Source organism: Notothenia rossii (assembly GCF_949606895.1).
Source record: "Notothenia rossii genome assembly, chromosome: 3".
Taxonomy (NCBI): domain Eukaryota; kingdom Metazoa; phylum Chordata; class Actinopteri; order Perciformes; family Nototheniidae; genus Notothenia; species Notothenia rossii.
This window is the reverse complement of record NC_136901.1, coordinates 601,109-627,753: the sequence shown is the minus strand read 5'-3', so window position 1 is coordinate 627,753 and position 26,645 is coordinate 601,109. Positions and strand designations below refer to the sequence as shown.

Genomic DNA, 26,645 nt, shown 5'->3' with positions numbered 1-26,645 from the left:
GACCAAATACTTATTTTCCATCATTTGCAAATCAAGTCTTTAAAAATCAGACAATGTGATTTTCTGGATCTCATAGTGGAGGTATACCTAGGATGAACATTACAGGCCTCTCTCATCTTTTGAAGTGGGAGAACTTGCACAGTTGGTGGCTGACTAAATACTTTTTTGCCCCACTGTATATCCCATGATGTCCTCAATGCCTAGAATACTATGAATTGATCTAACAATGCATTTGGTTTAAAATATTTACATTATTTATTTCATTCACTTAAACACATCAGATAATATTAATAGTGTATTAGTAATATTCTACGTATTGATTCCTTTTTCTACAACATTTAAAAGTAAAAAAACACTGAAATAATATTTTAATTATTATATTTAAAATCCAATAAATAACATCTCAGAGACATTTAAATAGATTTAAATAGTCTTTATTTTTTAATAATTTAAAAACTAACAAACATAATCAGAGCAAATCATTTTATTAATACAAAAATAACATTTTATTTCATACATTTTCTGATTAGCTCTGTTGTGATTGGTCAACATCTTACAGAAGTCCCGCCCCTTAGCCTATCACGTTCAGAGTGTTGGAGCCCCGGCCAATAGGAGCGTGTTATCTGATGTTCTTCAGGATGAGAGGGATGGTCTCTCTGGCATCTCTAAGCTCCTCTCTCCACTCCTCTGGGACCCCGCCCCCTCTGAATGCCCCCCCCGCCCCAAGCAGAGCACCCAATGCCGCGCCTCGATTACAGTTCTCACCTGGAGGGAGAAACACAGGTAAGAGACATAAACACAGGTAAGAGACATAAACACAGGTAAGAGACACAGGTAAGAGACACAAACACAGGTAAGAGACACAGGTAAGAGACATAAACACAGGTAAGAGACACAGGTAAGAGACATAAACACAGGTAAGAGACATAAACACAGGTAAGAGACACAGGTAAGAGACATAAACACAGGTAAGAGACACAAACACAGGTAAGAGACACAGGTAAGAGACACAGGTAAGAGACATAAACACAGGTAAGAGACACAGGTAAGAGACACAGGTAAGAGACATAAACACAGGTAAGAGACACAGGTAAGAGACATAAACACAGGTAAGAGACACAGGTAAGAGACATAAACACAGGTAAGAGACACAGGTAAGAGACACAGGTAAGAGACATAAACACAGGTAAGAGACACAGGTAAGAGACATAAACACAGGTAAGAGACACAGGTAAGAGACACAAACACAGGTAAGAGACACAGGTAAGAGACATAAACACAGGTAAGAGACACAGGTAAGAGACACAAACACAGGTAAGAGACACAGGTAAGAGACACAAACACAGGTAAGAGACACAGGTAAGAGACACAGGTAAGAGACACAGGTAAGAGACACAGGTAAGAGACACAAACACAGGTAAGAGACATAAACACAGGTAAGAGACACAGGTAAGAGACACAAACACAGGTAAGAGACATAAACACAGGTAAGAGACACAGGTAAGAGACACAAACACAGGTAAGAGACACAGGTAAGAGACACAGGTAAGAGACATAAACACAGGTAAGAGACATAAACACAGGTAAGAGACACAGGTAAGAGACACAGGTAAGAGACACAAACACAGGTAAGAGACACAAACACAGGTAAGAGACACAGGTAAGAGACACAAACACAGGTAAGAGACACAGGTAAGAGACACAAACACAGGTAAGAGACACAGGTAAGAGACACAGGTAAGAGACACAAACACAGGTAAGAGACACAAACACAGGTAAGAGACACAGGTAAGAGACACAAACACAGGTAAGAGACACAAACACAGGTAAGAGACACAGGTAAGAGACACAGGTAAGAGACACAAACACAGGTAAGAGACACAGGTAAGAGACACAGGTAAGAGACACAGGTAAGAGACACAGGTAAGAAACACAGGTAAGAGACACAAACACAGGTAAGAGACACAGGTAAGAGACACAGGTAAGAGACACAAACACAGGTAAGAGACACAGGTAAGAGACACAGGTAAGAGACACAAACACAGGTAAGAGACACAGGTAAGAGACACAGGTAAGAGACACAGGTAAGAGACACAAACACAGGTAAGAGACACAGGTAAGAGACACAAACACAGGTAAGAGACACAGGTAAGAGACACAGGTAAGAGACACAAACACAGGTAAGAGACACAGGTAAGAGACACAAACACAGGTAAGAGACACAAACACAGGTAAGAGACACAAACACAGGTAAGAGACACAGGTAAGAGACACAGGTAAGAGACACAGGTAAGAGACACAAACACAGGTAAGAGACACAAACACAGGTAAGAGACACAAACACAGGTAAGAGACATAAACACAGGTAAGAGACACAGGTAAGAGACACAGGTAAGAGACACAAACACAGGTAAGAGACACAGGTAAGAGACATAAACACAGGTAAGAGACATAAACACAGGTAAGAGACACAGGTAAGAGACACAGGTAAGAGACACAGGTAAGAGACACAAACACAGGTAAGAGACACAAACACAGGTAAGAGACACAAACACAGGTAAGAGACATAAACACAGGTAAGAGACACAGGTAAGAGACACAGGTAAGAGACACAAACACAGGTAAGAGACACAGGTAAGAGACATAAACACAGGTAAGAGACACAAACACAGGTAAGAGACACAGGTAAGAGACACAGGTAAGAGACATAAACACAGGTAAGAGACATAAACACAGGTAAGAGACACAGGTAAGAGACACAGGTAAGAGACACAAACACAGGTAAGAGACACAGGTAAGAGACATAAACACAGGTAAGAGACACAAACACAGGTAAGAGACACAGGTAAGAGACACAGGTAAGAGACATAAACACAGGTAAGAGACACAGGTAAGAGACACAGGTAAGAGACACAAACACAGGTAAGAGACACAGGTAAGAGACATAAACACAGGTAAGAGACACAGGTAAGAGACACAGGTAAGAGACACAGGTAAGAGACACAGGTAAGAGACACAAACACAGGTAAGAGACACAAATACAGGTAAGAGACATAAACACAGGTAAGAGACACAGGTAAGAGACACAGGTAAGAGACACAAACACAGGTAAGAGACACAGGTAAGAGACACAAACACAGGTAAGAGACACAGGTAAGAGACACAGGTAAGAGACACAAACACAGGTAAGAGACACAAACACAGGTAAGAGACATAAACACAGGTAAGAGACACAAACACAGGTAAGAGACATAAACACAGGTAAGAGACACAAACACAGGTAAGAGACACAGGTAAGAGACACAGGTAAGAGACACAAACACAGGTAAGAGACACAGGTAAGAGACACAGGTAAGAGACACAAACACAGGTAAGAGACACAGGTAAGAGACACAGGTAAGAGACACAAACACAGGTAAGAGACATAAACACAGGTAAGAGACACAGGTAAGAGACACAGGTAAGAGACACAGGTAAGAGACACAAACACAGGTAAGAGACACAGGTAAGAGACACAGGTAAGAGACATAAACACAGGTAAGAGACATAAACACAGGTAAGAGACACAGGTAAGAGACATAAACACAGGTAAGAGACACAGGTAAGAGACACAGGTAAGAGACACAAACACAGGTAAGAGACATAAACACAGGTAAGAGACACAGGTAAGAGACACAGGTAAGAGACACAGGTAAGAGACACAGGTAAGAGACACAAACACAGGTAAGAGACATAAACACAGGTAAGAGACACAAACACAGGTAAGAGACATAAACACAGGTAAGAGACACAGGTAAGAGACACAGGTAAGAGACACAAACACAGGTAAGAGACACAGGTAAGAGACACAGGTAAGAGACACAAACACAGGTAAGAGACACAAACACAGGTAAGAAACACAGGTAAGAGACACAGGTAAGAGACACAAACACAGGTAAGAGACACAAACACAGGTAAGAGACATAAACACAGGTAAGAGACACAGGTAAGAGACACAGGTAAGAGACATAAACACAGGTAAGAGACACAGGTAAGAGACACAGGTAAGAGACACAAACACAGGTAAGAGACACAGGTAAGAGACACAGGTAAGAGACACAAACACAGGTAAGAGACATAAACACAGGTAAGAGACACAGGTAAGAGACACAAACACAGGTAAGAGACACAGGTAAGAGACACAAACACAGGTAAGAGACACAAACACAGGTAAGAGACATAAACACAGGTAAGAGACACAAACACAGGTAAGAGACATAAACACAGGTAAGAGACACAAACACAGGTAAGAGACACAGGTAAGAGACACAAACACAGGTAAGAGACACAAACACAGGTAAGAGACACAAACACAGGTAAGAGACACAGGTAAGAGACACAGGTAAGAGACACAAACACAGGTAAGAGACACAGGTAAGAGACACAGGTAAGAGACACAAACACAGGTAAGAGACATAAACACAGGTAAGAGACACAGGTAAGAGACACAGGTAAGAGACACAGGTAAGAGACACAAACACAGGTAAGAGACACAGGTAAGAGACACAGGTAAGAGACATAAACACAGGTAAGAGACATAAACACAGGTAAGAGACACAGGTAAGAGACATAAACACAGGTAAGAGACACAGGTAAGAGACACAGGTAAGAGACACAGGTAAGAGACACAAACACAGGTAAGAGACACAGGTAAGAGACATAAACACAGGTAAGAGACACAGGTAAGAGACACAGGTAAGAGACACAGGTAAGAGACACAGGTAAGAGACACAAACACAGGTAAGAGACATAAACACAGGTAAGAGACACAAACACAGGTAAGAGACATAAACACAGGTAAGAGACACAGGTAAGAGACACAGGTAAGAGACACAAACACAGGTAAGAGACACAGGTAAGAGACACAGGTAAGAGACACAAACACAGGTAAGAGACACAAACACAGGTAAGAGACACAGGTAAGAGACACAAACACAGGTAAGAGACATAAACACAGGTAAGAGACACAAACACAGGTAAGAGACATAAACACAGGTAAGAGACACAGGTAAGAGACACAGGTAAGAGACATAAACACAGGTAAGAGACACAGGTAAGAGACACAGGTAAGAGACACAAACACAGGTAAGAGACACAGGTAAGAGACACAGGTAAGAGACATAAACACAGGTAAGAGACATAAACACAGGTAAGAGACACAGGTAAGAGACATAAACACAGGTAAGAGACACAGGTAAGAGACATAAACACAGGTAAGAGACATAAACACAGGTAAGAGACACAGGTAAGAGACATAAACACAGGTAAGAGACACAGGTAAGAGACACAGGTAAGAGACATAAACACAGGTAAGAGACACAGGTAAGAGACACAGGTAAGAGACACAGGTAAGAGACACAGGTAAGAGACACAAACACAGGTAAGAGACACAGGTAAGAGACACAGGTAAGAGACATAAACACAGGTAAGAGACACAGGTAAGAGACACAGGTAAGAGACACAAACACAGGTAAGAGACACAGGTAAGAGACATAAACACAGGTAAGAGACACAGGTAAGAGACACAGGTAAGAGACACAGGTAAGAGACACAAACACAGGTAAGAGACACAAATACAGGTAAGAGACATAAACACAGGTAAGAGACACAGGTAAGAGACACAGGTAAGAGACACAAACACAGGTAAGAGACACAGGTAAGAGACACAAACACAGGTAAGAGACACAGGTAAGAGACACAGGTAAGAGACACAAACACAGGTAAGAGACACAAACACAGGTAAGAGACACAAACACAGGTAAGAGACATAAACACAGGTAAGAGACACAAACACAGGTAAGAGACACAGGTAAGAGACACAGGTAAGAGACACAAACACAGGTAAGAGACACAAACACAGGTAAGAGACACAAACACAGGTAAGAGACACAGGTAAGAGACACAGGTAAGAGACACAAACACAGGTAAGAGACACAGGTAAGAGACACAGGTAAGAGACACAAACACAGGTAAGAGACATAAACACAGGTAAGAGACACAGGTAAGAGACACAGGTAAGAGACACAGGTAAGAGACACAAACACAGGTAAGAGACACAGGTAAGAGACACAGGTAAGAGACATAAACACAGGTAAGAGACATAAACACAGGTAAGAGACACAGGTAAGAGACATAAACACAGGTAAGAGACACAGGTAAGAGACACAGGTAAGAGACACAAACACAGGTAAGAGACATAAACACAGGTAAGAGACACAGGTAAGAGACACAGGTAAGAGACACAGGTAAGAGACACAAACACAGGTAAGAGACACAAACACAGGTAAGAGACATAAACACAGGTAAGAGACACAGGTAAGAGACACAGGTAAGAGACACAAACACAGGTAAGAGACACAGGTAAGAGACACAGGTAAGAGACACAAACACAGGTAAGAGACACAAACACAGGTAAGAAACACAGGTAAGAGACACAGGTAAGAGACACAAACACAGGTAAGAGACACAAACACAGGTAAGAGACATAAACACAGGTAAGAGACACAGGTAAGAGACACAGGTAAGAGACATAAACACAGGTAAGAGACACAGGTAAGAGACACAGGTAAGAGACACAAACACAGGTAAGAGACACAGGTAAGAGACACAGGTAAGAGACACAAACACAGGTAAGAGACATAAACACAGGTAAGAGACACAGGTAAGAGACACAAACACAGGTAAGAGACACAGGTAAGAGACACAAACACAGGTAAGAGACACAAACACAGGTAAGAGACATAAACACAGGTAAGAGACACAAACACAGGTAAGAGACATAAACACAGGTAAGAGACACAAACACAGGTAAGAGACACAGGTAAGAGACACAAACACAGGTAAGAGACACAAACACAGGTAAGAGACACAAACACAGGTAAGAGACACAGGTAAGAGACACAGGTAAGAGACACAAACACAGGTAAGAGACACAGGTAAGAGACACAGGTAAGAGACACAAACACAGGTAAGAGACATAAACACAGGTAAGAGACACAGGTAAGAGACACAGGTAAGAGACACAGGTAAGAGACACAAACACAGGTAAGAGACACAGGTAAGAGACACAGGTAAGAGACATAAACACAGGTAAGAGACATAAACACAGGTAAGAGACACAGGTAAGAGACATAAACACAGGTAAGAGACACAGGTAAGAGACACAGGTAAGAGACACAAACACAGGTAAGAGACACAGGTAAGAGACATAAACACAGGTAAGAGACACAGGTAAGAGACACAGGTAAGAGACACAGGTAAGAGACACAGGTAAGAGACACAAACACAGGTAAGAGACATAAACACAGGTAAGAGACACAAACACAGGTAAGAGACATAAACACAGGTAAGAGACACAGGTAAGAGACACAGGTAAGAGACACAAACACAGGTAAGAGACACAGGTAAGAGACACAGGTAAGAGACACAAACACAGGTAAGAGACACAAACACAGGTAAGAGACACAGGTAAGAGACACAAACACAGGTAAGAGACATAAACACAGGTAAGAGACACAAACACAGGTAAGAGACATAAACACAGGTAAGAGACACAGGTAAGAGACACAGGTAAGAGACATAAACACAGGTAAGAGACACAGGTAAGAGACACAGGTAAGAGACACAAACACAGGTAAGAGACACAGGTAAGAGACACAGGTAAGAGACATAAACACAGGTAAGAGACATAAACACAGGTAAGAGACACAGGTAAGAGACATAAACACAGGTAAGAGACACAGGTAAGAGACATAAACACAGGTAAGAGACACAGGTAAGAGACACAGGTAAGAGACATAAACACAGGTAAGAGACACAGGTAAGAGACACAAACACAGGTAAGAGACACAGGTAAGAGACATAAACACAGGTAAGAGACACAGGTAAGAGACACAGGTAAGAGACATAAACACAGGTAAGAGACACAAACACAGGTAAGAGACATAAACACAGGTAAGAGACACGGGTAAGAGACACAGGTAAGAGACACAAACACAGGTAAGAGACACAGGTAAGAGACACAAACACAGGTAAGAGACACAGGTAAGAGACACAGGTAAGAGACACAAACACAGGTAAGAGACACAGGTAAGAGACACAGGTAAGAGACACAGGTAAGAGACACAAACACAGGTAAGAGACACAGGTAAGAGACACAGGTAAGAGACACAAACACAGGTAAGAGACATAAACACAGGTAAGAGACACAGGTAAGAGACACAAACACAGGTAAGAGACATAAACACAGGTAAGAGACACAGGTAAGAGACACAAACACAGGTAAGAGACATAAACACAGGTAAGAGACACAGGTAAGAGACACAAACACAGGTAAGAGACATAAACACAGGTAAGAGACACAGGTAAGAGACACAGGTAAGAGACACAAACACAGGTAAGAGACACAGGTAAGAGACACAAACACAGGTAAGAGACACAGGTAAGAGACACAGGTAAGAGACACAGGTAAGAGACACAAACACAGGTAAGAGACACAGGTAAGAGACACAAACACAGGTAAGAGACACAAACACAGGTAAGAGACACAAACACAGGTAAGAGACACAGGTAAGAGACACAAACACAGGTAAGAGACACAGGTAAGAGACACAAACACAGGTAAGAGACACAGGTAAGAGACACAGGTAAGAGACACAGGTAAGAAACACAGGTAAGAGACACAAACACAGGTAAGAGACACAGGTAAGAGACACAAACACAGGTAAGAGACACAGGTAAGAGACACAGGTAAGAGACACAAACACAGGTAAGAGACACAGGTAAGAGACACAGGTAAGAAACACAGGTAAGAGACACAAACACAGGTAAGAGACACAGGTAAGAGACACAAACACAGGTAAGAGACACAGGTAAGAGACACAGGTAAGAGACACAAACACAGGTAAGAGACACAGGTAAGAGACACAGGTAAGAGACACAAACACAGGTAAGAGACACAGGTAAGAGACACAAACACAGGTAAGAGACACAGGTAAGAGACACAGGTAAGAGACACAGGTAAGAGACACAGGTAAGAGACACAAACACAGGTAAGAGACACAAACACAGGTAAGAGACACAGGTAAGAGACACAAACACAGGTAAGAGACACAGGTAAGAGACACAGGTAAGAGACACAAACACAGGTAAGAGACACAGGTAAGAGACACAGGTAAGAGACACAAACACAGGTAAGAGACACAGGTAAGAGACACAGGTAAGAGACACAGGTAAGAGACACAGGTAAGAGACACAGGTAAGAGACACAGGTAAGAGACACAGGTAAGAGACACAGACACAGGTAAGAGACACAAACACAGGTAAGAGACATAAACACAGGTAAGAGACACAGGTAAGAGACACAGGTAAGAGACACAAACACAGGTAAGAGACACAGGTAAGAGACACAGGTAAGAGACACAGGTAAGAGACACAAACACAGGTAAGAGACACAGGTAAGAGACACAGGTAAGAGACACAGGTAAGAGACACAAACACAGGTAAGAGACACAGGTAAGAGACACAAACACAGGTAAGAGACACAAACACAGGTAAGAGACACAAACACAGGTAAGAGACACAAACACAGGTAAGAGACACAGGTAAGAGACACAGGTAAGAGACACAAACACAGGTAAGAGACACAGGTAAGAGACACAGGTAAGAGACACAAACACAGGTAAGAGACACAGGTAAGAGACACAGGTAAGAGACACAAACACAGGTAAGAGACACAGGTAAGAGACACAAACACAGGCAAGAGACACAAACACAGGTAAGAGACACAAACACAGGTAAGAGACACAAACACAGGTAAGAGACACAAACACAGGTAAGAGACACAGGTAAGAGACACAGGTAAGAGACACAAACACAGGTAAGAGACACAGGTAAGAGACACAGGTAAGAGACACAGGTAAGAGACACAAACACAGGTAAGAGACACAGGTAAGAGACACAGGTAAGAGACACAAACACAGGTAAGAGACACAGGTAAGAGACACAGGTAAGAGACACAAACACAGGTAAGAGACACAGGTAAGAGACACAGGTAAGAGACACAAACACAGGTAAGAGACACAGGTAAGAGACACAAACACAGGTAAGAGACACAAACACAGGTAAGAGACACAAACACAGGTAAGAGACACAGGTAAGAGACACAAACACAGGTAAGAGACACAAACACAGGTAAGAGACACAAACACAGGTAAGAGACACAGGTAAGAGACACAGGTAAGAGACACAAACACAGGTAAGAGACACAAACACAGGTAAGAGACACAGGTAAGAGACACAGGTAAGAGACACAAACACAGGTAAGAGACACAGGTAAGAGACACAGGTAAGAGACACAAACACAGGTGAATCATTATAGATTGATGTATAAAGAGAGCTCAGACCTCCACAGTTGGTGTTGGTGAGGATTCCTGCTGCCGCGTCGTCGTGGAACTCAAGAGCCAAATAGAAGAGACTGGAGAGAGCGCCTGCAATACACAGAGGGAATATATACATATATATATATATATATATTAATATTAATATTAATATATATATATATATATTAATATTAATATTAATATATATATATATATTAATATTAATATTAATATATATATATATATTAATATTAATATTAATATATATATATATATTAATATTAATATTAATATATATTAATATTAATATATATATATATATATATATATATATATTAATATTAATATTAATATATATATATATATATATATATATATATATTAATAATAATAACAGTAATGTACCTTTGGTGTAGCAGGCGAGTCCCAGCTGATTAACAGCGCTCTGATGAACCCGGAGACGCTGATCCGACCCAGCAGGGAACCTGACACACAAATAAATACAATACAATAAATACAACAAATACAATTAAATAAATGAAATAAATTAAATAAATTAATAATGATAATAATAATGACAGTATATCCACCTTGCTGCCTTGCTGCTGAACCCCCGGCAGGCGTCCCAGGCCTTGAGGCTCTTCAGAGCGCGCTCCGCCTCCCCCCGGACGCTCGCCCCCCCCAGCACCCTGTGGAGCGCCCCGCCGTACAGAGACACCCAGAGGGGCACCCTGGGGTGGGGGTGGGTCAGCTTCACCATCTCCACCGCACCTCGCACCTGTGGGGGGAGCGTGATGACATTCAAAAATCTTTCTTATATTCGGGTCGATACGGTAAATATCCGTATGAAGGCAGTCTCACCGCCTGCTCCAGAGGGGCGTGTGCTGCCAGCAGGATGAAGGGGAGGATCATGGGTAAACAGCCGATGGCGTCCAGCTGGGCATCGGGCCGCGCTGCCCTCAGAGCGCGAACACTACGCCGCTCCGCAAACTCCAACAGCTGAAGGACAACGGGACAAACACAACGAATAAGACAACGGGACAAACACAACGAATAAGACAACGGGACAAACACAACAAATAAGACAACGGGACAAACACAACGAATAAGACAACGGGACAAACACAACAAATAAGACAACGGGACAAACACAACGAATAAGACAACGGGACAAACACAACAAATAAGACAACGGGACAAACACAACAAATAAGACAACGGGACAAACACAACGAATAAGACAACGGGACAAACACAACGAATAAGACAACGGGACAAACACAACTTTAAAAGTAAAATGATAAAAATACGTTAATAAAACAGAGAGACCTGCAGATGTCTGTGGTGGGTGTGCATGTTTTAGCTTTACCTGACAGGTTCGTTACTACAGGTGTGTTAGATCTACCTACAGGTGTGTTAGATCTACCTACAGGTTGTTAGATCTACCTACAGGTGTGTTAGATCTACCTACAGGTGTGTTAGATCTACCTACAGGTGTGTTAGATCTACCTACAGGTGTGTTAGATCTACCTACAGGTGTGTTGGATCTACCTACAGGTGCGTTACAGGTGCGTTAGATCTACCTACAGGTGTGTTAGATCTACCTACAGGTGTGTTAGATCTACCTACAGGTACGTTAGATCTACCTACAGGTGTGTTAGATCTACCTACAGGTGTGTTAGATCTACCTACAGGTGCGTTAGATCTACCTACAGGTGTGTTAGATCTACCTACAGGTGTTTTAGATCTACCTACAGGTGCGTTAGATCTACCTACAGGTGTGTTAGATCTACCTACAGGTGTTTTAGATCTACCTACAGGTGTGTTACAGGTACGTTAGATCTACCTACAGGTGTGTTGGATCTACCTACAGGTGTGTTAGATCTACCTACAGGTGTGTTACAGGTGTGTTAGATCTACCTACAGGTACGTTAGATCTACCTACAGGTACGTTAGATCTACCTACAGGTGTGTTAGATCTACCTACAGGTGTGTTAGATCTACCTACAGGTGCGTTAGATCTACCTACAGGTGTTTTAGATCTACCTACAGGTGTGTTAGATCTACCTACAGGTGTGTTGGATCTACCTACAGGTGCGTTACAGGTGTGTTAGATCTACCTACAGGTGTGTTAGATCTACCTACAGGTACGTTAGATCTACCTACAGGTGTGTTAGATCTACCTACAGGTGTGTTACAGGTGTGTTAGATCTACCTACAGGTGTGTTAGATCTACCTACAGGTGTGTTAGATCTACCTACAGGTGTTTTAGATCTACCTACAGGTGTGTTACAGGTGTGTTAGATCTAGCTACAGGTGTGTTAGATCTACCTACAGGTGTGTTAGATCTACCTACAGGTACGTTAGATCTACCTACAGGTGTGTTAGATCTACCTACAGGTGTGTTAGATCTACCTACAGGTGTGTTACAGGTGTGTTAGATCTACCTACAGGTACGTTAGATCTACCTACAGGTGTTTTAGATCTACCTACAGGTGTGTTACAGGTGTGTTAGATCTACCTACAGGTGTGTTAGATCTACCTACAGGTGTTTTAGATCTACCTACAGGTGTGTTAGATCTACCTACAGGTGTGTTAGATCTACCTACAGGTGCGTTAGATCTACCTACAGGTGTTTTAGATCTACCTACAGGTGTGTTACAGGTGTGTTAGATCTACCTACAGGTGTGTTAGATCTACCTACAGGTGTTTTAGATCTACCTACAGGTGTGTTAGATCTACCTACAGGTGTTTTAGATCTACCTACAGGTGTGTTAGATCTACCTACAGGTGTGTTACAGGTGTTTTAGATCTACCTACAGGTGTGTTACAGGTGTTTTAGATCTACCTACAGGTGTTTTAGATCTACCTACAGGTGTGTTAGATCTACCTACAGGTGTTTTAGATCTACCTACAGGTGTTTTAGATCTACCTACAGGTGTGTTAGATCTACCTACAGGTGTTTTAGATCTACCTACAGGTGTTTTAGATCTACCTACAGGTGTGTTACAGGTGTTTTAGATCTACCTACAGGTGTTTTAGATCTACCTACAGGTGTGTTAGATCTACCTACAGGTGTTTTAGATCTACCTACAGGTGTTTTAGATCTACCTACAGGTGTGTTAGATCTACCTACAGGTGTGTTAGATCTACCTACAGGTACGTTAGATCTACCTACAGGTGTGTTACAGGTGTGTTAGATCTACCTACAGGTGTGTTACAGGTGTGTTAGATCTACCTACAGGTGTGTTAGATCTACCTACAGGTGTGTTACAGGTGTGTTAGATCTACCTACAGGTGTGTTACAGGTGTGTTAGATCTACCTACAGGTGTGTTAGATCTACCTACAGGTACGTTAGATCTACCTACAGGTGTTTTAGATCTACCTACAGGTGTTTTAGATCTACCTACAGGTGTGTTAGATCTACCTACAGGTGTGTTAGATCTACCTACAGGTGTGTTACAGGTATGTTAGATCTACCTACAGGTGTTTTAGATCTACCTACAGGTGTGTTACAGGTGTGTTAGATCTACCTACAGGTGTTTTAGATCTACCTACAGGTGTGTTACAGGTGTTTTAGATCTACCTACAGGTGTTTTAGATCTACCTACAGGTGTGTTACAGGTATGTTAGATCTACCTACAGGTACGTTAGATCTACCTACAGGTGTGTTAGATCTACCTACAGGTGTGTTAGATCTACCTACAGGTGTGTTACAGGTATGTTAGATCTACCTACAGGTGTGTTAGATCTACCTACAGGTGTGTTAGATCTACCTACAGGTGTGTTACAGGTACGTTAGATCTACCTACAGGTGTGTTAGATCTACCTACAGGTGTGTTACAGGTACGTTAGATCTACCTACAGGTGTGTTAGATCTACCTACAGGTACGTTAGATCTACCTACAGGTGTGTTAGATCTACCTACAGGTGTGTTAGATCTACCTACAGGTGCGTTAGATCTACCTACAGGTACGTTAGATCTACCTACAGGTGCGTTAGATCTACCTACAGGTGTGTTAGATCTACCTACAGGTACGTTAGATCTACCTACAGGTGCGTTAGATCTACCTACAGGTGTGTTAGATCTACCTACAGGTGCGTTACAGGTGTGTTAGATCTACCTACAGGTGTGTTAGATCTACCTACAGGTGCGTTAGATCTACCTACAGGTGTGTTAGATCTACCTACAGGTGCGTTACATCTACCTACAGGTGTGTTAGATCTACCTACAGGTGTGTTAGATCTACCTACAGGTGTGTTAGATCTACCTACAGGTGCGTTACAGGTGTGTTAGATCTACCTACAGGTGTGTTAGATCTACCTACAGGTGTGTTAGATCTACCTACAGGTGCGTTACAGGTGTGTTAGATCTACCTACAGGTGTGTTAGATCTACCTACAGGTGTGTTAGATCTACCTACAGGTGCGTTACAGGTGTGTTAGATCTACCTACAGGTGTGTTAGATCTACCTACAGGTGTGTTAGATCTACCTACAGGTGTGTTAGATCTACCTACAGGTGCGTTACAGGTGTGTTAGATCTACCTACAGGTGCGTTAGATCTACCTACAGGTGCGTTAGATCTACCTACAGGTGTGTTAGATCTACCTACAGGTGCGTTACAGGTGTGTTAGATCTACCTACAGGTGTTTTAGATCTACCTACAGGTGTGTTACAGGTGTTTTAGATCTACCTACAGGTGTTTTAGATCTACCTACAGGTGTGTTACAGGTATGTTAGATCTACCTACAGGTACGTTAGATCTACCTACAGGTGTGTTAGATCTACCTACAGGTGTGTTAGATCTACCTACAGGTGTGTTAGATCTACCTACAGGTGTGTTACAGGTATGTTAGATCTACCTACAGGCGTGTTAGATCTACCTACAGGTGTGTTAGATCTACCTACAGGTGTGTTACAGGTACGTTAGATCTACCTACAGGTGTGTTAGATCTACCTACAGGTGTGTTAGATCTACCTACAGGTGTGTTAGATCTACCTACAGGTGTGTTACAGGTACGTTAGATCTACCTACAGGTGTGTTAGATCTACCTACAGGTGTGTTACAGGTACGTTAGATCTACCTACAGGTGTGTTAGATCTACCTACAGGTACGTTAGATCTACCTACAGGTGTTTTAGATCTACCTACAGGTGTGTTAGATCTACCTACAGGTGCGTTAGATCTACCTACAGGTGTGTTAGATCTACCTACAGGTGCGTTACAGGTGTGTTAGATCTACCTACAGGTGTGTTAGATCTACCTACAGGTGCGTTAGATCTACCTACAGGTGTGTTAGATCTACCTACAGGTGTGTTAGATCTACCTACAGGTGTGTTACATCTACCTACAGGTGTGTTAGATCTACCTACAGGTGTGTTAGATCTACCTACAGGTGCGTTACAGGTGTGTTAGATCTACCTACAGGTGTGTTAGATCTACCTACAGGTGTGTTAGATCTACCTACAGGTGCGTTACAGGTGTGTTAGATCTACCTACAGGTGTGTTAGATCTACCTACAGGTGTGTTAGATCTACCTACAGGTGCGTTACAGGTGTGTTAGATCTACCTACAGGTGTGTTAGATCTACCTACAGGTGTGTTAGATCTACCTACAGGTGTGTTAGATCTACCTACAGGTGCGTTACAGGTGTGTTAGATCTACCTACAGGTGCGTTAGATCTACCTACAGGTGCGTTAGATCTACCTACAGGTGTGTTAGATCTACCTACAGGTGCGTTACAGGTGTGTTAGATCTACCTACAGGTGCGTTAGATCTACCTACAGGTGTGTTAGATCTACCTACAGGTGTGTTAGATCTACCTACAGGTGCGTTACAGGTGTGTTAGATCTACCTACAGGTGTGTTAGATCTACCTACAGGTGTGTTAGATCTACCTACAGGTGCGTTACAGGTATGTTAGATCTACCTACAGGTGTGTTAGATCTACCTACAGGTGTGTTAGATCTACCTACAGGTGTGTTACAGGTACGTTAGATCTACCTACAGGTGTGTTAGATCTACCTACAGGTGTGTTAGATCTACCTACAGGTGTGTTAGATCTACCTACAGGTGTGTTACAGGTACGTTAGATCTACCTACAGGTGTGTTAGATCTACCTACAGGTGTGTTACAGGTACGTTAGATCTACCTACAGGTGTGTTAGATCTACCTACAGGTACGTTAGATCTACCTACAGGTGTTTTAGATCTACCTACAGGTGTGTTAGATCTACCTACAGGTGCGTTAGATCTACCTACAGGTGTGTTAGATCTACCTACAGGTGCGTTACAGGTGTGTTAGATCTACCTACAGGTGTGTTAGATCTACCTACAGGTGCGTTAGATCTACCTACAGGTGTGTTAGATCTACCTACAGGTGTGTTAGATCTACCTACAGGTGTGTTACATCTACCTACAGGTGTGTTAGATCTACCTACAGGTGTGTTAGATCTACCTACAGGTGCGTTACAGGTGTGTTAGATCTACCTACAGGTGTGTTAGATCTACCTACAGGTGTGTTAGATCTACCTACAGGTGTGTTAGATCTACCTACAGGTGCGTTACAGGTGTGTTAGATCTACCTACAGGTGTGTTAGATCTACCTACAGGTGTGTTAGATCTACCTACAGGTGCGTTACAGGTGTGTTAGATCTACCTACAGGTGTGTTAGATCTACCTACAGGTGTGTTAGATCTACCTACAGGTGTGTTAGATCTACCTACAGGTGCGTTACAGGTGTGTTAGATCTACCTACAGGTGCGTTAGATCTACCTACAGGTGCGTTAGATCTACCTACAGGTGTGTTAGATCTACCTACAGGTGCGTTACAGGTGTGTTAGATCTACCTACAGGTGCGTTAGATCTACCTACAGGTGTGTTAGATCTACCTACAGGTGTGTTAGATCTACCTACAGGTGCGTTACAGGTGTGTTAGATCTACCTACAGGTGTGTTAGATCTACCTACAGGTGTGTTAGATCTACCTACAGGTGTGTTAGATCTACCTACAGGTGTGTTAGATCTACCTACAGGTGCGTTACAGGTGTGTTAGATCTACCTACAGGTGTGTTAGATCTACCTACAGGTGCGTTAGATCTACCTACAGGTGTGTTAGATCTACCTACAGGTGCGTTGTCTCACCTGTTGTGGCTCAGTGGGTCTTTCGTCCTGCCAGCAGCAGAAGAAGTCCCGGTGGAAGGACTCGGCGTACGAGTCCCGGTGCGATCCCTCTGTCGTCAGGAAGGACACGTAGTCTGAGAGCACGGCAGCACGAGCGTCTGGAGACGAGAGGTCGGAGAACCCTCCTGATACGAGACAGAGGGCGACTCTCAGGGAGCACAGGACGTTCAGAGTGTTGTCCCCCGCACACAGACCTACAACACATATATATATATAAAGTACAGAGAGTATATATATGCCCTGATGATAGTGTGTATAAAGTACAGAGAGTATATATATATATATACCCTGATGATAGTGTGTATAAAGTACAGAGAGTATATATATACCCTGATGATAGTGTGTATAAAGTACAGAGTATATATATACCCTGATGATAGTGTGTATAAAGTACAGAGAGTATATATATACCCTGATGATAGGGTGTATAAAGTACAGAGTATATATATACCCTGATGATAGGGTGTATAAAGTACAGAGAGTATATATATACCCTGATGATAGTGTGTATAAAGTACAGAGTATATATATACCCTGATGATAGGGTGTATAAAGTACAGAGTATATATATACCCTGATGATAGTGTGTATAAAGTACAGAGAGTATATATATACCCTGATGATAGGGTGTATAAAGTACAGAGAGTATATATATACCCTGATGATAGTGTGTATAAAGTACAGAGAGTATATATATACCCTGATGATAGTGTGTATAAAGTACAGAGAGTATATATATACCCTGATGATAGTGTGTATAAAGTACAGAGTATATATATACCCTGATGATAGGGTGTATAAAGTACAGAGTATATATATACCCTGATGATAGTGTGTATAAAGTACAGAGAGTATATATATACCCTGATGATAGTGTGTATAAAGTACAGAGAGTATATATATACCCTGATGATAGTGTGTATAAAGTACAGAGTATATATATACCCTGATGATAGGGTGTATAAAGTACAGAGAGTATATATATACCCTGATGATAGTGTGTATAAAGTACAGAGAGTATATATATACCCTGATGATAGGGTGTATAAAGTACAGAGTATATATATACCCTGATGATAGTGTGTATAAAGTACAGAGTATATATATACCCTGATGATAGTGTGTATAAAGTACAGAGAGTATATATATACCCTGATGATAGGGTGTATAAAGTACAGAGTATATATATACCCTGATGATAGTGTGTATAAAGTACAGAGACTATATATATACCCTGATGATAGGGTGTATAAAGTACAGAGAGTATATATACCCTGATGATAGTGTGTATAAAGTACAGAGAGTATATATATACCCTGATGATAGTGTGTATAAAGTACAGAGAGTATATATATACCCTGATGATAGTGTGTATAAAGTACAGAGAGTATATATATACCCTGATGATAGTGTGTATAAAGTACAGAGAGTATATATATACCCTGATGATAGGGTGTATAAAGTACAGAGTATATATATACCCTGATGATAGGGTGTATAAAGTACAGAGAGTATATATATACCCTGATGATAGTGTGTATAAAGTACAGAGTATATATATACCCTGATGATAGGGTGTATAAAGTACAGAGTATATATATACCCTGATGATAGTGTGTATAAAGTACAGAGAGTATATATATACCCTGATGATAGGGTGTATAAAGTACAGAGAGTATATATATACCCTGATGATAGTGTGTATAAAGTACAGAGAGTATATATATACCCTGATGATAGTGTGTATAAAGTACAGAGAGTATATATATACCCTGATGATAGGGTGTATAAAGTACAGAGAGTATATATATACCCTGGTGATAGTGTGTATAAAGTACAGAGACTATATATATACCCTGATGATAGTGTGTATAAAGTACAGAGAGTATATATATACCCTGATGATAGGGTGTATAAAGTACAGAGAGTATATATATACCCTGATGATAGTGTGTATAAAGTACAGAGAGTATATATATACCCTTATGATAGTGTGTATAAAGTACAGAGAGTATATATACCCTGATGATAGTGTGTATAAAGTACAGAGTATATATATACCCTGATGATAGTGTGTATAAAGTACAGAGTATATATATACCCTGATGATAGTGTGTATAAAGTACAGAGAGTATATATATACCCTGATGATAGTGTGTATAAAGTACAGAGTATATATATACCCTGATGATAGTGTGTATAAAGTACAGAGTATATATATACCCTGATGATAGTGTGTATAAAGTACAGAGAGTATATATATACCCTGATGATAGGGTGTATAAAGTACAGAGAGTATATATATACCCTGATGATAGTGTGTATAAAGTACAGAGAGTATATATATACCCTGATGATAGTGTGTATAAAGTACAGAGTATATATATACCCTGATGATAGTGTGTATAAAGTACAGAGAGTATATATATACCCTGATGATAGTGTGTATAAAGTACAGAGAGTATATATATACCCTGATGATAGGGTGTATAAAGTACAGAGTATATATATACCCTGATGATAGTGTGTATAAAGTACAGAGTATATATATACCCTGATGATAGTGTGTATAAAGTACAGAGAGTATATATATACCCTGATGATAGTGTGTATAAAGTACAGAGAGTATATATATACCCTGATGATAGTGTGTATAAAGTACAGAGAGTATATATATACCCTGATGATAGTGTGTATAAAGTACAGAGAGTATATATATACCCTGATGATAGTGTGTATAAAGTACAGAGTATATATATACCCTGATGATAGGGTGTATAAAGTACAGAGAGTATATATATACCCTGATGATAGTGTGTATAAAGTACAGAGAGTATATATATACCCTGATGATAGTGTGTATAAAGTACAGAGAGTATATATATACCCTGATGATAGTGTGTATAAAGTACAGAGTATATATATACCCTGATGATAGTGTGTATAAAGTACAGAGAGTATATATATACCCTGATGATAGGGTGTATAAAGTACAGAGAGTATATATATACCCTGATGATAGTGTGTATAAAGTACAGAGTATATATATACCCTGATGATAGTGTGTATAAAGTACAGAGAGTATATATATACCCTGATGATAGGGTGTATAAAGTACAGAGAGTATATATATACCCTGATGATAGTGTGTATAAAGTACAGAGAGTATATATATACCCTGATGATAGTGTGTATAAAGTACAGAGTATATATATACCCTGATGATAGTGTGTATAAAGTACAGAGTATATATATACCCTGATGATAGTGTGTATAAAGTACAGAGAGTATATATATACCCTGATGATAGTGTGTATAAAGTACAGAGAGTATATATATACCCTGATGATAGGGTGTATAAAGTACAGAGAGTATATATATACCCTGATGATAGTGTGTATAAAGTACAGAGTATATATATACCCTGATGATAGTGTGTATAAAGTACAGAGAGTATATATATACCCTGATGATAGTGTGTATAAAGTACAGAGTATATATATACCCTGATGATAGTGTGTATAAAGTACAGAGAGTATATATATACCCTGATGATAGTGTGTATAAAGTACAGAGAGTATATATATACCCTGATGATAGTGTGTATAAAGTACAGAGTATATATATACCCTGATGATAGTGTGTATAAAGTACAGAGTATATATATACCCTGATGATAGTGTGTATAAAGTACAGAGAGTATATATATACCCTGATGATAGTGTGTATAAAGTACAGAGAGTATATATATACCCTGATGATAGGGTGTATAAAGTACAGAGTATATATATACCCTGATGATAGTGTGTATAAAGTACAGAGAGTATATATATACCCTGATGATAGGGTGTATAAAGTACAGAGAGTATATATATACCCTGATGATAGTGTGTATAAAGTACAGAGAGTATATATATACCCTGATGATAGTGTGTATAAAGTACAGAGAGTATATATATACCCTGATGATAGTGTGTATAAAGTACAGAGTATATATATACCCTGATGATAGTGTGTATAAAGTACAGAGTATATATATACCCTGATGATAGTGTGTATAAAGTACAGAGTATATATATACCCTGATGATAGTGTGTATAAAGTACAGAGAGTATATATATACCCTGATGATAGTGTGTATAAAGTACAGAGAGTATATATATACCCTGATGATAGTGTGTATAAAGTACAGAGAGTATATATATACCCTGATGATAGTGTGTATAAAGTACAGAGAGTATATATATACCCTGATGATAGGGTGTATAAAGTACAGAGAGTATATATATACCCTGATGATAGGGTGTATAAAGTACAGAGAGTATATATATACCCTGATGATAGTGTGTATAAAGTACAGAGAGTATATATATACCCTGATGATAGTGTGTATAAAGTACAGAGTATATATATACCCTGATGATAGTGTGTATAAAGTACAGAGAGTATATATATACCCTGATGATAGTGTGTATAAAGTACAGAGTATATATATACCCTGATGATAGTGTGTATAAAGTACAGAGAGTATATATATACCCTGATGATAGTGTGTATAAAGTACAGAGAGTATATATATACCCTGATGATAGTGTGTATAAAGTACAGAGAGTATATATATACCCTGATGATAGTGTGTATAAAGTACAGAGAGTATATATATACCCTGATGATAGTGTGTATAAAGTACAGAGAGTATATATATACCCTGATGATAGTGTGTATAAAGTACAGAGAGTATATATATACCCTGATGATAGTGTGTATAAAGTACAGAGAGTATATATATACCCTGATGATAGGGTGTATAAAGTACAGAGAGTATATATATACCCTGATGATAGTGTGTATTGTCTCCTCTCCTCCACAGCTCCAGCTTGTCTTGGAGGATCAGTCGTCCCACGACGTCCGGACGTCTCGACCCAGAGGACGATCTCCCGCTGCCCGCTGCAGAGAGAGAGTTCAGATCAAACACAGACAATAACAGCTGTTTCACCCTCTGTCTGAAACCAGAGTCTGCACCGTACCTTACCGGGGTTAGATAGGCTCAGGAGCGTCAGCCAATAGGAGCGTTAGGAGAGAGTTACCTGTATTAGAGAGGCTCAGGATGCTGGAGGGGTTCTTGTCTCTCTCTGTTAGCCAATAGGATCGTTAGGATGTTTACCTTTTTTTGATAGGCTCATAATGCTTTCTCTCTCTGTTAGCCAATCGGATCGTTAGGATGTAGTTACCTGTGTTTGATAGGCTCATAATACTGGACGGATGCTTGTCTCTCGGCGCTCTGAACTCTCGGATCCAGCCTCTGAACTCTCTCTGGATGTCGTCCACGTCGTAGAACCAATGAACGGGCATCGAGAGCGAGTCCGCCGCGCACATCCCCCAGAATGCATCAGTGACCGCACGCCGCACCGCAAACATCTCACCTGAGGGGAAGGTAAATGTTAAAGGTCCCATGACATGCTTTTCTGGCTCTTACCCATCCCCTTGTGTTCTGTAGCTTCTGCATGTGAACGGTCTGCAGAGTCTCTGACCCTCAAAGTACAGCCTGTAGGGAGTAACTGTAGTGGCAATTTCTTATATTACTTTATATGGTAAAACCAAATGATGATATTATGCTTAGAAACTGTTTGGTCAACTCGACCTGTTGTACCACACGGTAGCTTCCTGCCAAGGTCGTACCTGGAGGATGCGGCCCTCCCTATGAGAGCATTGCAAGATAACAGTTTTCTAAGGAAAGTCTTATCTCTTTTACTTCCTGCACAGCAACAGTCCTCTATAAAACACACTCACACATTATACCCTGTGTGCACTCCTGCAGACTGTACTCTGTGAGACATGTACCTTTGAAGCTTCAAATAAAGAACTAACGAAAGACTACGCTGCTTGCTTTCACCAGTTTATTATTGATTACTCTCATTGTACATCTTTACAGTATTGACGAGTTTAAAATATCCACGACATAACACTCTGACACAAAGAAGACCTGTCTGTGCTGAGTGCAGTGACGTGACCTGGGTGCAGTGACGTGACCTAGTGACGTGACCTGGGTGCAGTGACGTGACCTAGTGACGTGACCTGGGTGCAGTGACGTGACCTAGTGACGTGACCTGGGTGCAGTGACGTGACCTAGTGACGTGACCTGGGTGCAGTGACGTGACCTAGTGACGTGACCTGGGTGCAGTGACGTGACCTGGGTTCAGTGACGTGACCTGGATGCAGTGACGTGACCTGGGTGCAGTGACGTGACCTGGGTACAGTGACGTGACCTGGATGCAGTGACGTGACCTGGGTGCAGTGACGTGACCTGGGTGCAGTGACGTGACCTGGGTGCAGTGACGTGACCTGGGTACAGTGACGTGACCTGGGTACAGTGACGTGACCTGGATGCAGTGACGTGACCTGGATGCAGTGACGTGACCTGGGTACAGTGACGTGACCTGGATGCAGTGACGTGACCTGGGTACAGTGACGTGACCTGGATGCAGTGACGTGACCTGGATGCAGTGACGTGACCTGGGTACAGTGACGTGACCTGGATGCAGTGACGTGACCTGGGTACAGTGACGTGACCTGGATGCAGTGACGTGACCTGGGTACAGTGACGTGACCTGGGTACAGTGACGTGACCTGGGTGCAGTGACGTGACCTGGGTACAGTGACGTGACCTGGATGCAGTGACGTGACCTGGATGCAGTGACGTGACCTGGGTACAGTGACGTGACCTGGATGCAGTGACGTGACCTGGGTACAGTGACGTGACCTGGGTGCAGTGACGTGACCTGGGTACAGTGACGTGACCTGGATGCAGTGACGTGACCTGGGTGCAGTGACGTGACCTGGGTGCAGTGACGTGACCTGGGTGCAGTGACGTGACCTGGGTGCAGTGACGTGACCTGGGTGCAGTGACGTGACCTGGGTGCAGTGACGTGACCTGGGTGCAGTGACGTGACCTGGGTGCAGTGACGTGACCTGGGTGCAGTGACGTGACCTGGGTTCAGTGACGTGACGTCACCGTACCCAATTGGTCCAAATTGACCAATCCACGGACTTCCTCACACACACACACTCAGCTGCAACCCCGCGACCAGGAAACCACACAGTAACCCAGCTCCCACTGTCCCCTACTCGACAAACTGTCCCTTAGACTATGGCAGAGACAAACTGTCCCTCACACTGTGGCTGGGACAAACTGTCCCTCACACTGTGGCAGAGACAATCTGTCCCTCAGACTGAGGCAGAGACAAACTGTCCCTCAGACTGTGGCAGAGACAACCTGTCCCTCAGACTGAGGCAGAGACAAACTGTCCCTCAGACTGTGGCATAGACAAACTGTCCCTCAGACTGTGGCAGAGACAAACTGTCCCTCAGACTGTGGCATAGACAAACTGTCCCTCAGACTGAGGCAGAGACAAACTGTCCCTCACACTGTGGCAGAGACAAACTGTCCTGCCACAGTGCAGCTCTCTTTATATTCCCCCAGAAGTATTTTTAGTTTTTCATTTTCATTTTTAAATAATTGAGGATGCTTATGTTTGAGTTTTGGGAAGAATTGTTTCCGTACAGGTTCAAAAGTTGTGCATTGTGTGAGGAGGTGCTGCTCTGTCTCCACAGCAGGTCCTCCACACTGTGGGCATGATCGCTCCTCTTTTGGCAGCCATGTTTTCCTCTAGCTGCCAGGCTGTCTGTCTCTTTGCTTTTGCTTTTGAAAAACTCATTGTGAGCATTTTCTATTGGATGATTTTCCCATTTGTCAAATGTTTGGTTTGTTTGTGGGCCCCACGCTTCGCTTCCATCGAGTAGGATGGGTTGTATTACTGATTGAAGTCCTTTAAGCCAAATGAAAATGTGGATTTGTCTTTTTATTGCATAAAACGCCCTGCGTGCTTTCTCTCTCAGTTCCTCACAGCTTGATTCAAGCTTCCAGTGGAACTTATTTTCAGGCCTAAAGAATTATATTCTGAACAATTTTCTATTGTCTGTATCCCAATTGTAAAGTCAGTGTTGTTTGCCTGACATCTGGATCTTTTTTGAAATATCATTGTTTTTGTCTTTTTTATGTTGATTGCCATGGCCCAGGTCTGACAGTAACCTTCGAGTATATTTAAACTCTGTTGAAGTCCTTCTTCTCTCTCTCTCTCTCCTCACAGTCTCTCTCTCTATATTCACAGGTATATATATTAAAGTATTTAACCTCTCTCTCTCCTCACAGTCTCGTGTCTCTCTCTATATATTCACAGGTATATATATTAAAGTATTTAACCTCTCTCTATATTCACAGGTATATATATTAAAGTATTTAACCTCTCTCTATATTCACAGGTATATATATTAAAGTATTTAACCTCTCTCTCTCTCTCTCCTCACAGAGTCTCGTGTCTCTCTCTCTATATTCACAGGTATATATATTAAAGTATTTAACCTCTCTCTCTCTCTTTCCTCACAGAGTCTCGTGTCTCTCTCTATATTCACAGGTATATATATTAAAGTATAAACCACACAGTCTGCTCACCTGTCATGGAGCCGCTTGCGCTTCTTGTGAAAGAATCCGCATTTTAAATCTTATATAATTTATTTCCAGCTGTTACAAAACTACACAGGAAGAGGCTAACGGTAGCTGCTAACGGAAACAATGGCTTTAACTACTCCTTGAACTCTTCATTGTAACTCTTTATATCCTCTACCTGTCTCAGGGTGTATCTACGGACATAGAAAGACTCTTATAGAGTTCATATCTGTTCTTTAAAGACGCTTTAAAAGTCACGAAAAGCTGGAGGTTTGATTACTCCATAACCGTCTTTGAAAAACCACAAATACAGTAAGCGGTGTGGGTCAACTCAAAAAGCGAAGCGTTACGAGTAACAATGACAACAACAAGAAATACATATTTATAAATAATTTGGTTTATGTACAACTCAGAGCCATATAATAGAACTCTAAATAGAATTATCTATATGGCGTTGGTGCAACTTATACCGGTAATAAGCGCCAACAGACGGGACACAATTACAACAGTAAAGCCGAAAATCGGAGTGAAGAAACTACCAAT

The 26,645-nt window shown here is 41.4% G+C and overlaps 1 protein-coding gene across 1 annotated transcript; it reads right to left on the bottom strand.

Moving 5' to 3' along the window:
• Nucleotides 1–418: 418 nt before the first annotated feature.
• On the bottom strand, nucleotides 419–26,432 carry LOC307033204 (uncharacterized protein). The gene is made up of 9 exons (XM_079671586.1): nucleotides 26,109–26,432; nucleotides 22,831–23,022; nucleotides 22,433–22,546; nucleotides 17,561–17,793; nucleotides 11,280–11,417; nucleotides 11,009–11,196; nucleotides 10,824–10,903; nucleotides 10,443–10,526; nucleotides 419–765 (listed from the first exon to the last, which is right to left on the bottom strand). Exons 1-9 carry the CDS (start codon nucleotides 26,113–26,115, stop codon nucleotides 620–622), a joined length of 1,182 nt encoding a protein of 393 aa, XP_079527712.1. The 5' UTR covers nucleotides 26,116–26,432; the 3' UTR covers nucleotides 419–619.
• Between the last annotated feature and the right edge of the window lie 213 nt (nucleotides 26,433–26,645).